Source organism: Halichoerus grypus, chromosome 1 (assembly GCF_964656455.1).
Source record: "Halichoerus grypus chromosome 1, mHalGry1.hap1.1, whole genome shotgun sequence".
Classification (NCBI taxonomy): domain Eukaryota; kingdom Metazoa; phylum Chordata; class Mammalia; order Carnivora; family Phocidae; genus Halichoerus; species Halichoerus grypus.
Window position 1 is genome coordinate 145,290,888 of NC_135712.1, and position 18,122 is coordinate 145,309,009.

Sequence of the window (18,122 nt, forward strand, 5' to 3'; positions counted from 1 at the left end):
AGGTTTTTCATAGATGGCTTTTATGATATTGAGGTATGTACCCTCTATGCCTATACTCTGGAGTTTTGATCAAGAAAGGATGCTGTACTTTGTCAGATGCTTTTTCTGCATCTATTGAGAGGATCATATGATTCTTGTTCTTTCTTTTGTTAATGTATTGTATCACGTTGATTGATTTGCAGATGTTGAACCAACCTTGCAGCCCAGGGATAAATCCGACTTGGTCGTGGTGAATAATCCTTTTAATGTACTGTTGGATCCTATTGGCTAGTATTTTGGTGAGAATTTTTGCATCCATGTTCCTCAGGGATATTGGTCTGTAATTCTCCTTTTTGATGGGGTCTTTGTCTGGTTTTGGGATCAAGGTAATGGTGGCCTCATAAAATGAGTTTGGAAGTTTTCCTTCCATTTCTATTTTTTGGAACAGTTTCAGAATAGATATTAATTCTTCTTGAAATGTTTGGTAGAATTCCCCTGGGAAGCCATCTGGCCCTGGGCTTTTGTGTTTTGGGAGATTTTTGATGACTGCTTCAATCTCCTTAGTGGTTATAGGTCTGTTCAGGTTTTCTATTTCTTCCTGGTTCAGTTTTGGTAGTTGATACATCTCTAGGAATGCATCCATTTCTTCCAGGTTATCTAATTTGCTGGCATAGAGTTGCTCATAATCTGTTCTTATAATTGTTTGTATTTCTTTGGTGTTGGTTGTGATCTCTCCTCTTTCATTCATGATTTTGTTGATTTGGGTCATTTCTCTTTTCTTTTTGATAAGTCTGGCTAGGGGTTTATCAATCTTGTTAATTCTTTCAAAGAACCAGCTCCTAGTTTCATTGATCTGTTCTACTGTTCTTTTGGTTTCTATTTCATTGATTTCTGCTCTGATCTTTATTATTTCTCTTCTCCTGCTGGGTTTAGGCTTTATTTGCTGTTCTTTCTCCAGCTCCTTTAGGTGTAGGGTTAGGTTGTGTACTTGAGACCTTTCTTGTTTCTTGAGAAAGGCTTGTATTGCTATATACTTTCCTCTTAGGACTGCCTTTGCTGTATCCCAAAGATTTTGAATAGTTGTGTTTTCATTTTCATTGGTTTCCATGAATTTTTTTAATTCTTCTTTAATTTCCTGGTTGACCCATTCATTCTTTAGTCGGATGCTCTTTAGCCTCCATGTATTTGAGTTCATTCCGACTTTCCTCTTGTGATTGAGTTCTAGTTTCAAAGCATTGTGGTCTGAAAATATGCAGGGAATGATCCCAATCTTTTGGTACCGGTTGAGACCTGATTTATGACCTAGGATGTGATCGATTCTGGAGAATGTTCCATGGGCACTAGAGAAGAATGTGTATTCCGTTGCTTTGGGATGGAATGTTCTGAATATGTCTGTGAAGTCCATTTGGTCCAGTGTGTCATTTAAAGTCTTTATTTCCTTGTTGATCTTTTGCTTAGACGATCTGTCCATTTCAGTGAGGGGGGTGTTAAAGTCCCCCACTATTATTGTATTGTTGTCGATGTGTTTCTTTGCTTTTGTTATTAATTGCCTTATATAATTGGCTGCTCCCATGTTAGGGGCATAGATATTTACAATTGTTAGATCTTCTTGTTGGATAGACCCTTTAAGTAGGATATAGTGTCCTTCCTCATCCCTTATTACAGTCTTTGGTTTAAAATCTAATTTGTCTGATATAAGGATTGCCACTCCAGCTTTCTTTTGGTGTCCATTAGCATGGTAAATGGTTTTCCACCCCCTCACTTTCAATCTGGGGGTGTCTTTGGGTCTAAAATGAGTCTCTTGCAGACCGCATATGGATGGGTCTTGTTTTTTAATCCAATCTGATAGCCTGTGTCTTTTGATTGGGGCATTTAGCCCATTTACATTCAGGGTAACTATTGAAAGATAGGAATTTAGTGCCATTGTATTGCCTGTAAAGTGACTGTTACTGTATATTGTTTGTGTTCCTTTCTGGTCTATGTTGCTTTTAGGCTCTCTCTTTGCTTAGAGGACCCTTTCAAGATTTCTTGTAGGGCTGGTTTCGTGTTTGCAAATTCCTTTAGTTTTTGTTTGTCCTGGAAGCTTTTTATCTCTCCTTCTATCTTCAATGACAGCCTAGCTGGATATAGTATTCTTGGCTGCATATTTTTCTCATTTAGTGCTCTGAATATGTCCTGCCAGTCCTTTCTGGCCTGCCAGGTCTCTGTGGATAAGTCTGTTGCCAATCTAATGTTTCTACCATTGTAGGTTACATATCTCTTCTCCCGAGCTGCTTTCAGGATTTTCTCTTTGTCTCTGAGACTCGTAAGTTTTACTATTAGATGTCAGGGTGTTGACCTATTTTTATTGATTTTGAGAGGGGTTCTCTGTGCTTCCTGGATTTTGATGCCTGTTTCCTTCCCCAAATTAGGGAAGTTCTCTGCTATAATTTCCTCCAATATACCTTCTGCCCCTCTCTCTCTTTCTTCTTCTTCTGGGATCCCAATTATTCTAATGTTGTTTCGTCTTATGGTATCGTTTATCTCTCGAATTCTGCCCTCGTGATCCAGTAGTTGTTTGTCTCTCTTTTTCTCAGCTTCTTTATTTTCCATCATTTGGTCTTCTATCTCACTGATTCTTTCTTCTGCCTCATTTATCCTAGCAGTTAGCGCCCCCATATTTGATTGCACCTCATTAATAGCCTTTTTGATTTCTACTTGGTTAGATTTTAGTTCTTTTACTTCTCCAGAAAGGGTTTCTCTAATAACTTCCATGCTTTTTTCAAGCCCAGCTAGTATCTTTAAAGTGATGATTCTGAACTCTAGATCTGACATTGTACTAATGTCCGTATTGAGTAGGTCCCTGGCAGTCAGTACTACCTCTTGTTCTTTTTGTTGAGGTGATTTTTTCCGTCTTGTCATTTTGTGCAGAGGAGAATAGATTAATGAGAGAACAAAATGCTAGCAGGGTAACAACGTCCCCAGAAAATATACTCTAAACAAATCAGAAAAGACCTGAAGCAGTGGGAAAAGAAAGGGAAAGAGAGAAAAAAGAAAAAGAAAGAAAAAAAGAAAGATAAAGATAAAGATAAAAACAAACAAAAACAGAACAAAACAAAACAAAAAAACAGAATGTGATCAAATATGATCAGGTTGGTTTATAGATCAGTGCCGCACACTAGATTTTGGGTGTATTTTGGTCTGTTAGAAGAAAGTGCCTCCCAAAATTTTAAAGAAAGAAAAACTTATATATGTACAAAAATAAGGGTTGATATGATGAAGGGATGGAATATGACTGTAAAGATGGAAATTATAAAAAATTTTATAAAAGGAATTGATAAGTTGTTTGAAAAAAGAAAGAAGAGGATTTAAAAAAAAAAAAAAGAAAAAAGGGAGAGAATGTGATCAGGCAGGGGAGTAGAAAAAAACCATACACTAGAGATTTAGAGTATATTTTGATCTGTTAGAAGAAACTATCTCAAAATTTTAAAGAGAGAACAACTTATATATATATGCCAAAAATACGGGTAACTACTATGAAGGGATAGAATATGACTCTGAAAATGAAAAATAAAAATGTTTTTTTAAAAAAGGGATTGATAAGATGTTGGTTGAAAAAGGGAAAAAGAAAAATTCAAAAAAAAAGAAAAAAAAAGAAAAAAAGACAGTTAAAAAAAATAATTTACTTTGAAAGACTAAAGAATCATGGTAAAAAAAGCCATGAATTCTATGTGCAGTATTCCCCTAGCGCTGGAGTTCTGCCGTTCTCATTGATCGGTAATCTTCGTCTTGTCTGGCTGTTCTCGCTGATCTTCTGGGGGAGGGGCCTGTTGCCGTGGTTCCCAAATGTCTTTGCCGGAGGCGGAATTGCTCCGCCCTTGCCCGGTCCGGGCTAAGTAATCTGCTCGGGTTTGCTCTCGGGAGCTTCTGTTCCCTGCAAGCTTTCCGTACAGCTTTGGAGGAGGAGAGTGAAAATGGCGGCCTCCCAGTCTCCGCCCTGGAGGAGCCGAGAACTCGGGGTCCCGCTCCTCAGTGCGCCCCCAGAGAAAAGCAGTCAGTCACTCCCGTCTCCCCGGTCTCCGGCCGCACTCCATGCTCACCCGGCCTGTGACCGCGCGTTTCTATCTCTGGCACCCGACCCCGTGTGGAGTCTCCAAACCCAGCAGATCCCTGCGGTGCGCTCCCGCGCCGCTCCTCCTGGGGGAGGAAGGTGAGTCTCCCCGGATCTCCCGCTTGTTGGGTCCCTGCTGGAGGAGCAGTGGCCCGACTGTGCCGCGGATCACGGTTTATAGCAACCCCGAGCTGAGAGCCCGCGCCTCGGCTCCGTCTCTGCAGCCGGCTTCCTTGCTCCGATCCCTGGGAGCTCTGCCGCACTCAGGCACCCCCGGTCTTTCTGTGACCCCGAGGGTCCTGAGACCACACTGTCCCACGAGGGTTCCACCCGCCACTTAGCCACCAGAGTGACGTCCCTCAGCGGAGCAGACTTCTAAAAGTCCCGATTCTGTGCTCCGCGGCTCTGTCACTTGCCAGAAGCGGCCGACGGAGGCCCCTCCCCCGCCGTCTATCCTCCCGAATATCGCCTCGGATTCACTTCTCCGCGTGTCCTACCTTCCAGAAAGTGGTCGCTTTTCTGTTCAGAGAGTTGTTGCTATTCTTTTCTTCGATCTCCTGTTGAGTTTGTAGGTGTTCAGAATGGTTTGATCCCTATCCAGCTGAATTCCTGAGAGGAGACGAAATCCAGGTCTCCTACTCCTCCGCCATCTTGCTCCGCCCCACAGTCACACTGTTTTACATTAGATCCTCAGACCTTATTTATTTTATAGCTGAAAGTTTGTATCCATCACAAACCTTTCCCTATTCCCACCTGCCCCATCTTTGTTTTTGAAAGGTGTTATTGTTGGATCTACATTTGTAGAATGACAGTTACCTGTCTTTTTTTTTTTTTTTTTCCCTTTTGATACTTTAAAGATATTGCTCCACTATCTTCTGGCTTGCATTGTTTCTGATGAGAAAAGTTTCCTGCCACCCTTATTTTTGTTCCCCTCTACAAAATGTGTCTTTTTACTGTAGCTGCTTTTAAGTCTTTATCTTTAGTACTGGTTTTTAGCAGTTTGATTATGATGTGCCTTGGTGTGATTATTTTTGCTTGGTTCCTTTCCACTTGAGGTTCATTGAATTTCTTAAATTGAGAATTACTAGTTTTTATGAATTTAAAAGTTTTCACCCAATATTTCAACCTTCCACCCCCCTCTTGCCATCTTTGGGATTTCATTGTGCATATATTAGGTTGTTTGAAGTTGCCCTATGATGCTTTGATGCTCTGTTCCATTCCCCCCCCGCCAACCTTCTTTCTGTGTTTATTTTGGATAGTTTTTATTGCTAATTGCTGTGTTTTAAAGTTCAGTAATCATTAAGTCTCCAGAATCTAATCTGTTAATCCAACTCAGTGTATTTTTCATGTAAGACTCTATAGTGTCTGGCCTTTTGATTTGGGCCATTTTTATATCTTCTATTTCACTTTTTATCATGCTTATGCTTTCTTCTTCCTTATTAGTGTATAGACAATATTTATAATAGTCATTTTAATATATTTTTTTCCAAATCCATCATATTTGTCATTTCTAACTGACTGAATTTTCTTCTTAGGAGTCATTTTTTTCTGCTTCTTTGCATGTGTGGCAATATTAAATGGATGCCAGACATTGTGCTTTTTATATTGTTCGGTGCTGGAGTTTTTGTATTCTTATTTTGAAAATTTTTTTATTTTGCGGGCGCCTGGCTGGCTCAGTTGGAGGAGCATGCGACTACTCTTGATCTCAGGGTTATGAGTTCAAGCCCATGTGGGGTGTGGAGCCTACTTAAAATTTTTTTTTTTAATTTGTAAATTTTTTTTCATATTCCTTTAAGTACTTTTGTGCTTTTTCTTGGATCATTTAAGTTACGTGGAAACAGTTTGATCCTTTTTTGAGGCTAGTTTTTAAGCGTTGTTAGGACAATCCAGAACAGCCTTTAGTCTAGTGTTAATTTGGTCACACTGCTGAGGCAATAGCTTTCTTGGGACATTGCCTTGTATTTTAGGTGGTGTTTAGCTGATTGGTATGCTAATTATTCCCAGCCCTGAGTGATTCATGAGGATTGTTCCGCTTGGTGCTTTTGATTTTTAAAAGTATCTTCCATTTTTATGTTATACTCATATTACATGTTTTTCAGATTATTTTAGCATTTTAATTTTTTAAATTTATTTTATTTTTTCTTTTTCAAGTTTTTATATAAATTCCAGGTAGCTAACATATAGTGTAATAATAGTTTCAGGTATAGAATTTAGTGATTCATCACTTACATACAACACCTAGTACTCATCACAAGTGCCCTCCTTAATACCTACCCATTGCCCATGTAACCCATCCCTCCCTTCTCCCTTCCAGTAGCCCTCAGTTTGTTCTCTATAGTTAAGAGGTCTGTTTTATGGTTTGCCTCTCTTTTTTCCCCCCCATGTTCTTCTGTTTTGTTTCTTAAATTCCACATATGAGTGAAATCATTGAGTATTTGTCTTTCTCTGACTGACTTATTTTGCTTAGCATAATACACGTCATTGCAAATGGCAAGATTTCATTCTTTTTGATGGCTAAGCAATATTCCTGTGTGTGTGTGTGTGTGTGTGTGTGTCTACCACATCTTCTTTATGCATTCATCAGTTGATAAACATTTGGGCTCTTTCCATAATTCAACTATTATAGGTAATGCTGCTATAAACATAGGGTGCGTGTGTCGCTTCAAATCAGTATTTTTGTATCCTTTGGGTAAATACCTAGTAGTGCAATTGTTGGATTGTAGAGTAGTTCTATTTTTAACTTTTTGAGGAACCTCCATACTGTTTTCCAGAGTCTGTCTTATTTTTATTAAAATATATTAAAATTATGTTATGCTAAGTTTTAGTGATTAAAAGATTAAATTTAGTGATTAAATTGTCATAATTTCATAATACCCTGAAAGAATGACCACACCTCCTAATTAACCTAATGCATGTGGGGGCAGATGATACACTCTTAGTATCAGGCCTTTATTTGCACTGGTTATGAATAAATTGCATGTATGTATTTCTCCTATTAAATAACTCTCTTTCACTCTTCTCTCCTTCTCTAGGAAGAACGTGTTGTGAATCACATGGCAGCAAAGATTATTGAAAATGTCTGCACTACCTTTTCTGCTCAGGCCCAGGGCTTTATTACAGGGGAAATTGGACCCATTTTATGGTACCTATTCAAACATTCCACTGTTGATTCTCTCAGGATCACAGCAATATCGGTAAGATGGAGCATCTCTGGGGGATATATCTGGGTATATTTAAACACCAAGTTTGAAGAACTGTGCCAGAAATAGGGTAAATTTCATTGGATAAGTAGGACACAGAAATCTCAGACTAATATAGTTGGTGAGAACAATAATTTTCTTTTAAAACAAAATTTTCGGGCGCCTCGGTGGCTCAGTTGGTTAAGCGACTGCCTTCGGCTCAGGTCATGATCCTGGAGTCCTGGGATCGAGTCCCACATCAGGCTCCCTGCTCAGCAGGGAGTCTGCTTCTCCTTCTGACCGTCCTCCCTCTCATGCTGTCTCTCATTCTCTCTCTCGCAAATAAATAAAAAAAAAATTTTTTTTAAAATATTAAAACAAAATTTTCAAAACTGGGGTTGGAAAACCTTGGGACTGTGGGGAAATTGCAGTAGGACCTTGTGGGACCATAACATATGGTTTCAGAAACGATTGGGAAGTGACAGTGGGACGCTGTGCTCATAGGTGGGGTACAGCATTTGGTTTGGTTTATGTTTAGTGTTCCCTGACTTTTCCTGTTAGTTCCCTCTTTCAGATTTTATGCTAAATACATTTATCATGAATTAATTATAAAGTGAATTCATGTTAGTATTCAGGCATCTGTGGTTTTGCAGCTTTTGTATTTTGATTGGCTGTTTCCTACTTTGCTGACTTAGTGTAAAAGATAATTATGTATGAAGAGGTGTTAACATGGTTGTATCAATTTAATAGTCTGTTGAACAAATACAACCCTTGCTCATATGATTTATTAAAATACTCTTTTTGATCACCGGTCTCATCTGGACTCTCAACATTATATGGCAGCCTTGCTGTCTCTCTCTCCCCTGCTCATTCTTGCACTTCTTTTGTCCCTTATTCTCTTTCCTTAGACCTCCAACCCACATTTTCCTCCTCCGTGCTCAGTAAGTGACTTTCCTCTGTACTTCCCAGAGAAAAATGGAGACCTCCAATGGTAATTATCCCAATGTACATCTGCCATGTCTGCAGACCTGTTTACATCCCCCCTCCCCGCCCTGCCCTTGTCTTTCCCTCCTGTTAGAGTTGATGAACTATCCCTTCTCCTGGTAGAGACAAACCTCTCCATGTTTCTTCCCATCTTCTTCCTGTTCCCTTTTTGGGAATCTCGCTCAAATGGTTATTTTTGCTCTTTCCTGAATCTTTAACCCTCCTTCTCTATTAGATCATTCTAATCAGCGTTGAGGTATTCTTTACCCCATTAAGAAAAAAAAAAAGCACACATGCAAACATATCAAAGAGTCTCTGGGCTGCACATCCCCCTCACAGCCATACTTCTTTAAAGAGTTATTGCCACAAACTATTACTCCTTTTTGGCTGTTTCCTCTTTAACCCAGTGCAGTATCTGTCCCAAGATGAAGCTGATCTTGCTACGATCTCCACTGACTTTTGTGTTGCTAAATCCTGGGAATATTTAGGGGTATTTTCCAGTTCTTACCTTAAATTTACCTATGTAACAAGCACTAAGCATTCTGTTCGTTGAATATTATTAAGCAAAGGATATGTAGCATCTGCCTCTGTTTCTGTCTCTCTCTTACACACACACACACACACACACACACACATGCACGCGCACTTCTGGAGTCACATGATTTCAAAATGACTGAAAAAAACCCCTAATTGTGATATGAGTAATTACGGAGAGACTGTCAGAAAGAGTTACAAAGTATACCAGTGAACTTTCTCAAGGCATCTTGGAATCCTATCTTAGAACATCCATTTTATACTATATCTTCTCTATATACAATGGAATATTACTCAGCCATCAAAAAGAATGAAATTTTGCCATTTGCAATGATGTGGTTGGAACTAGAGGGTGTTATGCTGAGTGAAAAAGTCAGAGAAAGACAAATACTGTATGATTTCACTTGTGTGGGATTTAAGAAACAAAACAGAGGATCATAGGGGAAGGGAAGGAAAAATAAGATGAAAACAGAGAGGGAGGCAAACCTTCAGAGACTCTTTTTTTTTTTTAAATAAATTTATTCATGAGAGTCAGAGAAGAGAGAGAGAGAGGCAGAAGCAGAGGGAGAAGCAGGCTCCCTGCTTGGCAGGGAGCCTGATGCGGGACTCGATCCCAGGACCCTGGGATCATGACCTGAGCTGAAGGCAGACACTTAACCATCTGAGCCACCCAGGCTCCCACCTTCAGAGACTCTTAACTATAGGGAACAAACTGAGGGTTGCTGGAGGGGAGGGAGGTGGGGGGATGGGGTAACTGGGTGATGGGCATTAAGGAGGGCACGTGATGTTGATGAGCACTGGGTGTTGTATGCAACTGATGAATCACTAAATTCTACTTCTGAAACTAATAATACACTATATGTTAATTGAATTTAAAAAATTTTAAAAAAGAACATCCATTTTAATCCTGGACCTTTAAAAAAATCTGTCTTGCTTTAATTAGGTTTATGTTATTTTCATCTTTATACTCAAACATGGTTTCTTTTCTCAGCAAATTTTTTTCCAGTTCCCACCAAAGTTGTGTACCTTCTAGCCCTTTCTTCACCTGAGACATTAAGCTTCACCCTTCATCTTGGGGTTCTTATATTTTGTTCTTAGCATTCATCTGAATCATTAATTTTTCACTGAAATTTTGCCTGCTGTCCCAAAAAAGTCTCTCCTTTCTTTGCTCCAGGATTCTATTCAGTATCATGTGTTATGTATTGTTTTCCTATTTCTTTAGTTTCCTCCAATATGAAACAGTTCCTCAGTCTTCCTGTGTACTTCATGCTCTTTACAATTTTAAAGAATATAGGGCTTTTATTTTATAGAGGGAGACTCGACCTGGGTCTGTCTGGTGCTTCCTCATGAAACCTCCTTAGCACCTTTGACGACCCCTGCCTGTAACCAGTCTGTGATGGGAGCCATAGGAGGATCACCTATTTTTATTATTCCTTCTCTAGCAGAGGTTGGCAAATGTTTTCTATAAAGGGCCGGATAATAAACAACTTGGGCTTGGTAGGCCACATGTAGTCTCTGTTGCACATCCTTTTTGTTTTGTTTTCTATAGCCCCTTTAAAAATGTAAAAACCATTCTTTTTTTTTAAGATTTTATTTATTTATTTGAGAGAGAGAGAGAGAGCATGCACGAGGGTTGGGGTGGGGGGAGAAGATTTTCTTTCTTTTCTTTTTTCTCTTCTCTTTCTTTCTTTCATTTTATTTATTTGAGAGAGAGCACGAGCCGGTGGTGGGGGGAGGTGTGTGGGGTGAAGGGCAGAGGGAAAGGGAGAAGCAGGCTGCCCTCTGAGCAGGGAACTTGACACGGGGCTCCATCTCAGGACCCTGGGATCATGACCTGAGCCGAAGGCAGACGCTTAACCGACTGAGCCACCCAGGCACCCCCAAAACCATTCTTATTGTATACCTCATGAGCTGCGGAAAAACAGGCCTTTGGTATTGGTTGGTATTCTATTGTAAGGAAGCTCTTTCCCTTCTCCCATGTGTATGTGTGTATTTGTATCATTATTTTGATGAATAAGTACTTTATGCAGTGGATCATAATGTGGTACTACTGCCACTATTATTATTTGTGGGGATGCTGAGGTCATCCTAGATATGGCCAGTGTGATCCCTTCAAGCTGGCTTCTGTGTTCTGTGGACCCATTTCTATCATTGTTTGAGCACTTCATTATTTTCTGACACCACCTGATGTTCTGGGTTAATTTTTACTTTCTGCCACCTCTGGAATCAATCATTTCTTTGGGGGAACATTTGGTATTTAGAAGCCAAGATCTGGGTGCTCTTTGTGCTTATTGCTATGGGGTGTCATTGTTTCTAGGCCTTCTTAATATTCAGAGTTAGAAAAAAAAAATCCATACATACACATACATTTATAATTGCTTTTATATGTATCATCATACATATTTGGAACAAAACTCATGCATTTGTATCGATACTTCCAATTTTAATCCAATACCTTAAGATTCTTTCTAGCGTTCCCACTTTCTTTGTTTGTAAATCCCTTCTCAGCTGGAGACAAACTGGTTCCTGTTATTCTCAGTATCTGTACTGATTTGTTCAGTCAGTGAATTTACTTCTGTGTAACAGACTCCGTCTACTCAGGCCACCTCCGCTGTGTCCTCTTCTGTCTTCCTTGATATTGCCGCCCTGCTTCCTTGACCACTTGTGCTCGGTTCCCCCTCCCCCTCACTGCCCCCTTTCCTCAGGCACTGACATGTTGACCTTGGGAGGGAAAGGTGAGAAGAGATGGATTAAGGAAAACGAAGGGTCAGGTGTTCTTTTTCATACTTGCCCTTCCCTTAACTCCTCCCACCTCACTGTTCACATTCAGGTGCTTAACCTTCCTGGGAAGCTCATTCCTGAGTCTTTCTCAGGTCCGTCTGCCTCTCTCTGCCGCTGTGTTGCTACTGCCATGGTCCCGGCCCCACCGTCTCTGCCCTGGACCACTCGAGTGGCCTCCTCACTGGTCTTCCCACGGCCAGTTTGCTCCACTGACATCACTGTGCACAGAGAGCGCACTTCCTAAAATCATGTCTCTTCTCTCTTCTCTGCTGAAACTTTCAATAGCTTTCTACCATTTTTCTTAAAGGATTGGTACGACTTTATGCGAAGTACCAGGTAGAAGTTAAGAATTGGTGAGGCTTTCACTTTCAGGACAATATTTATTATTTAAAGCAGTTAACACATTTTGCTAAGTAAATTAGTTGTGTTAGCTTATTATAATTATAACATAATTATATTATATTGATTAAAACTCCTATAAAGCCAGGACTGTATTTTTTCATCTCTCTATCTGTTTGAAGCCAGGTCTTTGATTACAAGTTAGGATTTTTCCTGCAAAGATTGAGATGGAGGGATCCTTCTGTCCCACATTATGAATGGGGGGGTGGGCATCACGAGTAGATGTTTAATAACATTTACCATCCCTCTTTACTGGTGAGACAAAGAAAAATAGGTCACAAAGTTCCTGCTAATAAGAAAAGTGGGGTGATCACTTTTATTATATAAACTATAAATATATTTTATTATATAAAAGTATGAGAACATTGTTGGGGGATCCTAAAATAAAGTTATTCTAATGTAATCTTAAAAAATTGTTTCTGCCTTATAAACAGGTTTACATGAGGATTTATTAAAGATTGAGGTGACAGAAACTGAAAATATGCATTCTGAAAACACTTTATGCAAATTCCTAGCAGGGAATGACAATTGCTTCCTCCCTAGCATGCCTTATAGAGCTGAACTTCCTTTTTCTTTTTCCAAATTGTTCTCTCAGGAATGTTTGCTGGAGGTTAATGTACCCATTTGGTGTTAAAGATGAGAATTCTTATAACAGCCTTCAAGATCTCAGATGGTTTGTCCCCTGCCTCCCTTTTTTGTCACATCTCCTAAAGCTCATTGTCTCACTCTCTGTGCTTCAACCATACTTTGTTCTGACATTTTCTAGAATTTACAGACACTTTGCTGCCTCAGGATTTTCCCCTTTGCTGGTTCCCTGTGCCTGGATGCTCTTTTCACATGGCTGAGTCTTCATGTTTCAGCTATCAGCTTAAATGTCTCCTCCTCCTATAGGACATCCCCTGGCCCCTCAAATCTCTTTGTATTTTTGCTCATAGCAATGACCACAATTCTATTTATCTAAAGTATGGAAGCATGGTTTTCCCTCTTAGTGTCAGTTCCAGGAAGGTAGGAGCCCTTATCCTCTTCTTCCCTTCCTGAGCACACATGGTGGGTACTTAGCAGGTCTCCGTTAACCAGATGAATGCCTGAGCTCTGCCTGGGGAAGAGTGGTGTTCAGTGCTGGGGCACTGACCTGCTCCTTGTTCTGTTTGTAACAGTCTGCATCTGCTGTCTCTGCCACCGATTTCCTGGTCATCTCTTGGTCCCATAGATTCCCCTGTACCAGTGTGGTCCCTGGCCCAGCAGCATCAACATCACCTGGGAACTTGTTAGAAATCCAGGCTTTTGGCCTTTGACCCAGACCTGCTGAATAGGAATCTCTAGGGGGAGAGGCTCAGTAATCTGCCTGTTAACAAGCCTCCAGCTGATTCTAATACCTGCTGAAGAGGGAGAACCATTGCCCTAGTCCTTGAAGCTCTTGGAAAACATGGGCACAGTGTGGAGTGGAAGATGGTGAATTTCTCCTTCCCACTCAGGAATGGCTCCATGGCTTAGGGATTGGTTGATGGCCCCGATGAGGACGATAACTGGGGTAAACATTACTGATGGGCTGAGATGAAGGAGATAAAAAGTGAAGAATTTTGCAGTGTAGTGGTTCTCACTGGGGTTGGCAGGGAGCTTTTCAAGCAACATTTTTTTTTTTTTTAAAGATTTTATTTTTTTGACAGAGAGAGACACAGTGAGAGAGGGATCACAAGCAGGGGGAGTGGGAGAGGGAGAAGCAGGCTCCCGGCTGAGCAGAGAGGCCGATGCAGGACTCGATCCCAGGACCCCAGGATCATGACCTGAGTCGAAGGCAGACGCTTAACCACTGAGCCACCCAGGCACCCCTCAAGCAACATTGACTACTTCCTCCACTTTACTCACACCCTGCCCCTATTCTGATATATCTTAAGATCTCCCCGGGGTCAGATGAGAGTTTAGAAAAGCTCCCAGGGTAATTTTGATAGGACTTGGAAAAAACCATTCAAAAGACAAAATAGAAATGGTTTTTAAAGTTTTTATTCCATGGTGATTCCATGTTTCTAATTAGATATGCATCCTCCAGTTTTGGCTTAGTCTATTTCCTAGATATTGCTTTTATTATATAGACTATCAGGAATTCTGGAGGTAACACAATGTTCTTTTTGAAGCAAATTTTGAAGTGAATTTTAGACGGGGGGTGTTTTCCCCAGTTTTAAAATGTAGTCTTAAGCTCTATTTTAATAAGTAAATATTTCAAAATCAGTTCACTGGAGATCAGACTTGAGATTTGATTTTTTTGATTCAGAAAATACAAGCACTAATGTGCTCTTGAGCCTCCATGAAACTCTCAACTGTGTTTGACATCCAGAAGTGTCGGGGTAAAGGTTATTTTCTGCATGAGCTTTTTAAAATGGAGAGTCTGTTAGGCTTCTGAGCAGTGTTCTGAAGATGAGACATTCTAGTTGCCTTCATATTGGTTTGAACACATTTAGAAGTAGTCTGGACAAATCTTTTATCAAGAAATGTCCCCATCATGATCATTATGATCAGGTGGGGATTTTATATTGGTAGAAAGTCAGTTTTGCTGTGAGAGCTGCCCCAACAATTGTTAAAATGTCAATGACAGTGTTTCGTGTCTTGAGGTCACTGTTGGGAGAACCCTTAGGGACTCTGTTTAAAATGCTGTTTTGTTTTTTAATTCTTGGATTTAAATAATGAAATAATTCTGTTTTGATTTCATACAGTGCAGTTTTCTTAGATCCATTATAAATGAGTTTTAAAAACTTTCACATTCTAGAATCAGAGCTAGCTTTATTTTTAGTGAATTCATTTTTCATACTCCTATTTTCAGATATTAGTTGCTACTTTTCTACTGAAACATATACAATTTGGGCTTTAGACTTGAAGAACCCTACTGTCATGGTTTCCAAACCATCATGTCTAACTTAGCCATCTGTAACTCCCATGGAAGGAAGAGGAGAGACTGAAATATGATTTGAAAGGTGTCCAAAATAGAGTTTTTTTTTTCCCCATAATTTCATTCTGCTCTGGTAAATGAATACAGATCCCTGGTATATGTTTGAAATAGAGTCAATGATTATTGTTACGTTTTCTAGCTTTGTTGAGATGTCACTGACATAACGTGTAAGTTTAAGATGTACTACATGTTGATTTGATACATGTATATATTGCAAAATGATTACCAGATGATAGTGCTAGCTAACCTCTGTATCCTATCACATACTTACCATTTCTTTTTTGTGGTGAGGACATTTACAATTTATTCTCTTGACAAATTTCAAATATATACTGCAATATGATTAACTATAATCACCATGCTGTACATTAGATTCCCGGAACTTATTCACCATAAAACTGGAAGTTTGTACTCTTTGCCCAACTTTTCCGCATCTTCCCCACCTGCAGCCCCTGGGAACCACCATTCCAGTCTCTGTTTCTATAAGCTCAGGTTTTTTAGGTTCCACATGTAAGTACTTAGATATCATACAGTATCCATCTTTCTTTCTCTGTCTTATTTCACTTAGCATAATGCCTTAAAGGTCAATCCGTGTTGTTGCAAATGGCTGAATTTCCTTTTCTCTTGTGGCTGAATAATGTTCCATTGTGTATATATGTTACATATATACCACATCTTCTTTATCCATTCATCCATTGACAGACACTTAAGTTGTTTCCATATCTTGGCTATTGTGAATAATGCTGCAGTGAGCATGGGGGTATAAATAGCTCTTTGAGATTCTGTTTTCATTTGTCAGTGATTATTGAGACAAGATTATGCATCCCATATGATAATCAGTTCCATGAGGAAAGGGATGCTTTTTATTTCAGCAGAATAGTATATATTTAGTGCTTTGCAAATTCTTAGTTTTCAGTGCATTTGTTTATTCAGTAATATCAGATATGGTAGTAAATGTATACATTAATAATAATATAAACTTGCCTGGGGTGCCTGAGTGGCTCAGTTGGTTAAGCGTCAGACTCTTGATTTTGGCTCAAGTCATAATCTCGGGGTCATGGGATCTGGCACCATGTTGGGGTAGCCTCAGGAGTCAGATGAGAGTGTGTGTAGTTTAGGAAATTATTATAAAATAATAGGCATTTATTTGAAAACTTTGAACAGGACATATGTAAAAGGGTGAAGACTTCCTTGTCTTTTCTCTACCTCTCACCTCTCAGTCCCACCCCCAGGACACAGAACTTGGAGAGGGTCCTTCTAGATTTTCATTGTTACTAGTTGTATTATCTTTTCCTTTCTCCTTTCTGGTTATAATGTCACATTAGTATTTTCAAAAGGATTGGAACTAAGGTTTAGCATTGAGTAAATGTATTTACTTTAAACTGTTCATTTGGTGGAAGATTGAGTTTATGCCAATTAACACTTGTTTTCCTTATTTTATCAATAGGAATAACTTCTAAAGGAAGTTCATTTTTGGAGATAAATATTTAATTTTTTTCCTGAGATTTTATTTTATTTTATTATTAAAAAATTCTTTTCTTTTTTTTTTTTTAAGATTTTATTTATTTATTTGTGTGCGAGAGAGCACAAGCAGGGGGAGCCGCAGACAGAGGGAGAAGCAGGCTTCCCTCTGAGCAAGGAGCCCGATGTGGGGCTTGATCCTAGGACCCTGGGATCATGACCTGAGCCACCCAGGCATCCTTTTTCCTGAGATTTTAAAGAAGATGAAAATATTTTTTGAAATCTTTATCTTTTCCCTTCATTTTTCCTTACAATTCATTTTTTTTTTTTTTTTTTTTTTTTTGAGAGAGCGCTTGTGCACCAGGGAGCTGGGGGGAGGGGCAGAAGGAGGGAGAGAAAGAATCTTAAGCAGATTTGTCCTCAGCGCGGAGCCTAATGCTGGGCTCAATCTCATGACCCTGAGATCATGACCTGAGCTGAATTCAAGAGTCTGACATTTAACTTGACTGGGCCACCCAGGGACCTCTAACAATTAATCTTATATTTGATATTTTCATTATTGATCATGGTTATAGATCTGTTCAAAATATAAATCAGGAAGAAGGAGGTTATAGGACATTAATTATAATGAATGTTTTTATAAAACTATTTCTGGCTCTCTTTGTAGTCTCCCATATATGCACAGAATATGACCATCCCTTGGTTTTTCTTTCTCTCTCTTCCTTCCTTCCTTCCTTTCTTTCTTTCTTTATCTCTCTCTCTCTCCCTCCCTCCCTTCTTCCTTCCTTCCCTTCCCTTCCCTTCCCTTTCCTTCCTTCCTTCCTTCCTTCCTTCCTTCCTTCCTTCCTTCTTAAAAACTTTTGAGGTCTTCCCATTGCTTATGACATAAAATTCAAAAGTCCTAATTTGGTAGACCAACTCTGGCTCCAGCCTACTTTTCTAGTCTCTGCTTTTCCTCCTACATCTGAAGTGTGTTCTCATTGAATCAACTTCCCCTTCTTAAAACATGGTCTTCCTCTCCGTATCTCCATGTGAACACTTGTTCTCTTCTCTCTGGCTTGAATTTTTTTAAATTTAATTTTTTAAAAATACCAGTATATGTACAATTAACATATGGTCTTTATTAGTTTTAGGTGTCCAGTAGAGTGATTCAACAATTACGTATATTATTCAGTACTCATCATGAGTAATCCCCATCACCTATTTCACCCATTATCCCACCTACTGCCCTTCTGGTAACCATGTTTGTTCTCTATATAGTTAAGAGTCTTTTTTTTTTTGTCTCCTTTTTTCTTTATTTGTTTTGTTTCTTAAATTCCACATGTGAGTGAAATCATATGGTATTTGTTTTTCTCTGGCTTATTTCACTTGGCATAATGCTCTCTAGCTCCATCCAAGTTGTTGCAAATGGCAAGATTTCACTCTTTTTTATGGCTGAATGATATTCCATGGTATATATGTGTATATATACATACCACATCTTCTTTATCCATTCATCAGTTAGTGGACATTTGGGCTGTCTCCATAATTTGGCTATTGTAAATAATACTGCAACAAACATAAGGGTGCATGTGTACCTTTGAATTAGTGTTTTTGTATTCTTTGGGTAAATACCCAGTGGTATGATTACTGGATCAAAAGGTAGTTCTATTTTTAACTTTTTGAGGAACCTCCATCTAGTTTTCTACAGTGGCTGCACCAGTTTGCATTCCCACCAATAGTGCATGAGGGTTGCTTTTTCTTCACATCTTTGCCAACACTTGCTGTTTCTTCT

General features: G+C 39.3%; 1 protein-coding gene across 4 annotated transcripts in view; it reads left to right on the plus strand.

Annotated features, from left to right (window-relative positions):
* Nucleotides 1-18,122, plus strand: part of ULK4 (unc-51 like kinase 4) — a 594,792-nt gene that overhangs the window by 113,714 nt on the left and 462,956 nt on the right. For all 4 annotated transcript variants that reach the window (XM_078073211.1, XM_036080328.2, XM_078073222.1 and 1 more), the window contains exon 20: nucleotides 7,102-7,263. In XM_078073211.1, coding sequence (XP_077929337.1) covers nucleotides 7,102-7,263 — 162 coding nt within the window. The remainder of the gene's footprint in view (nucleotides 1-7,101; nucleotides 7,264-18,122) is intronic.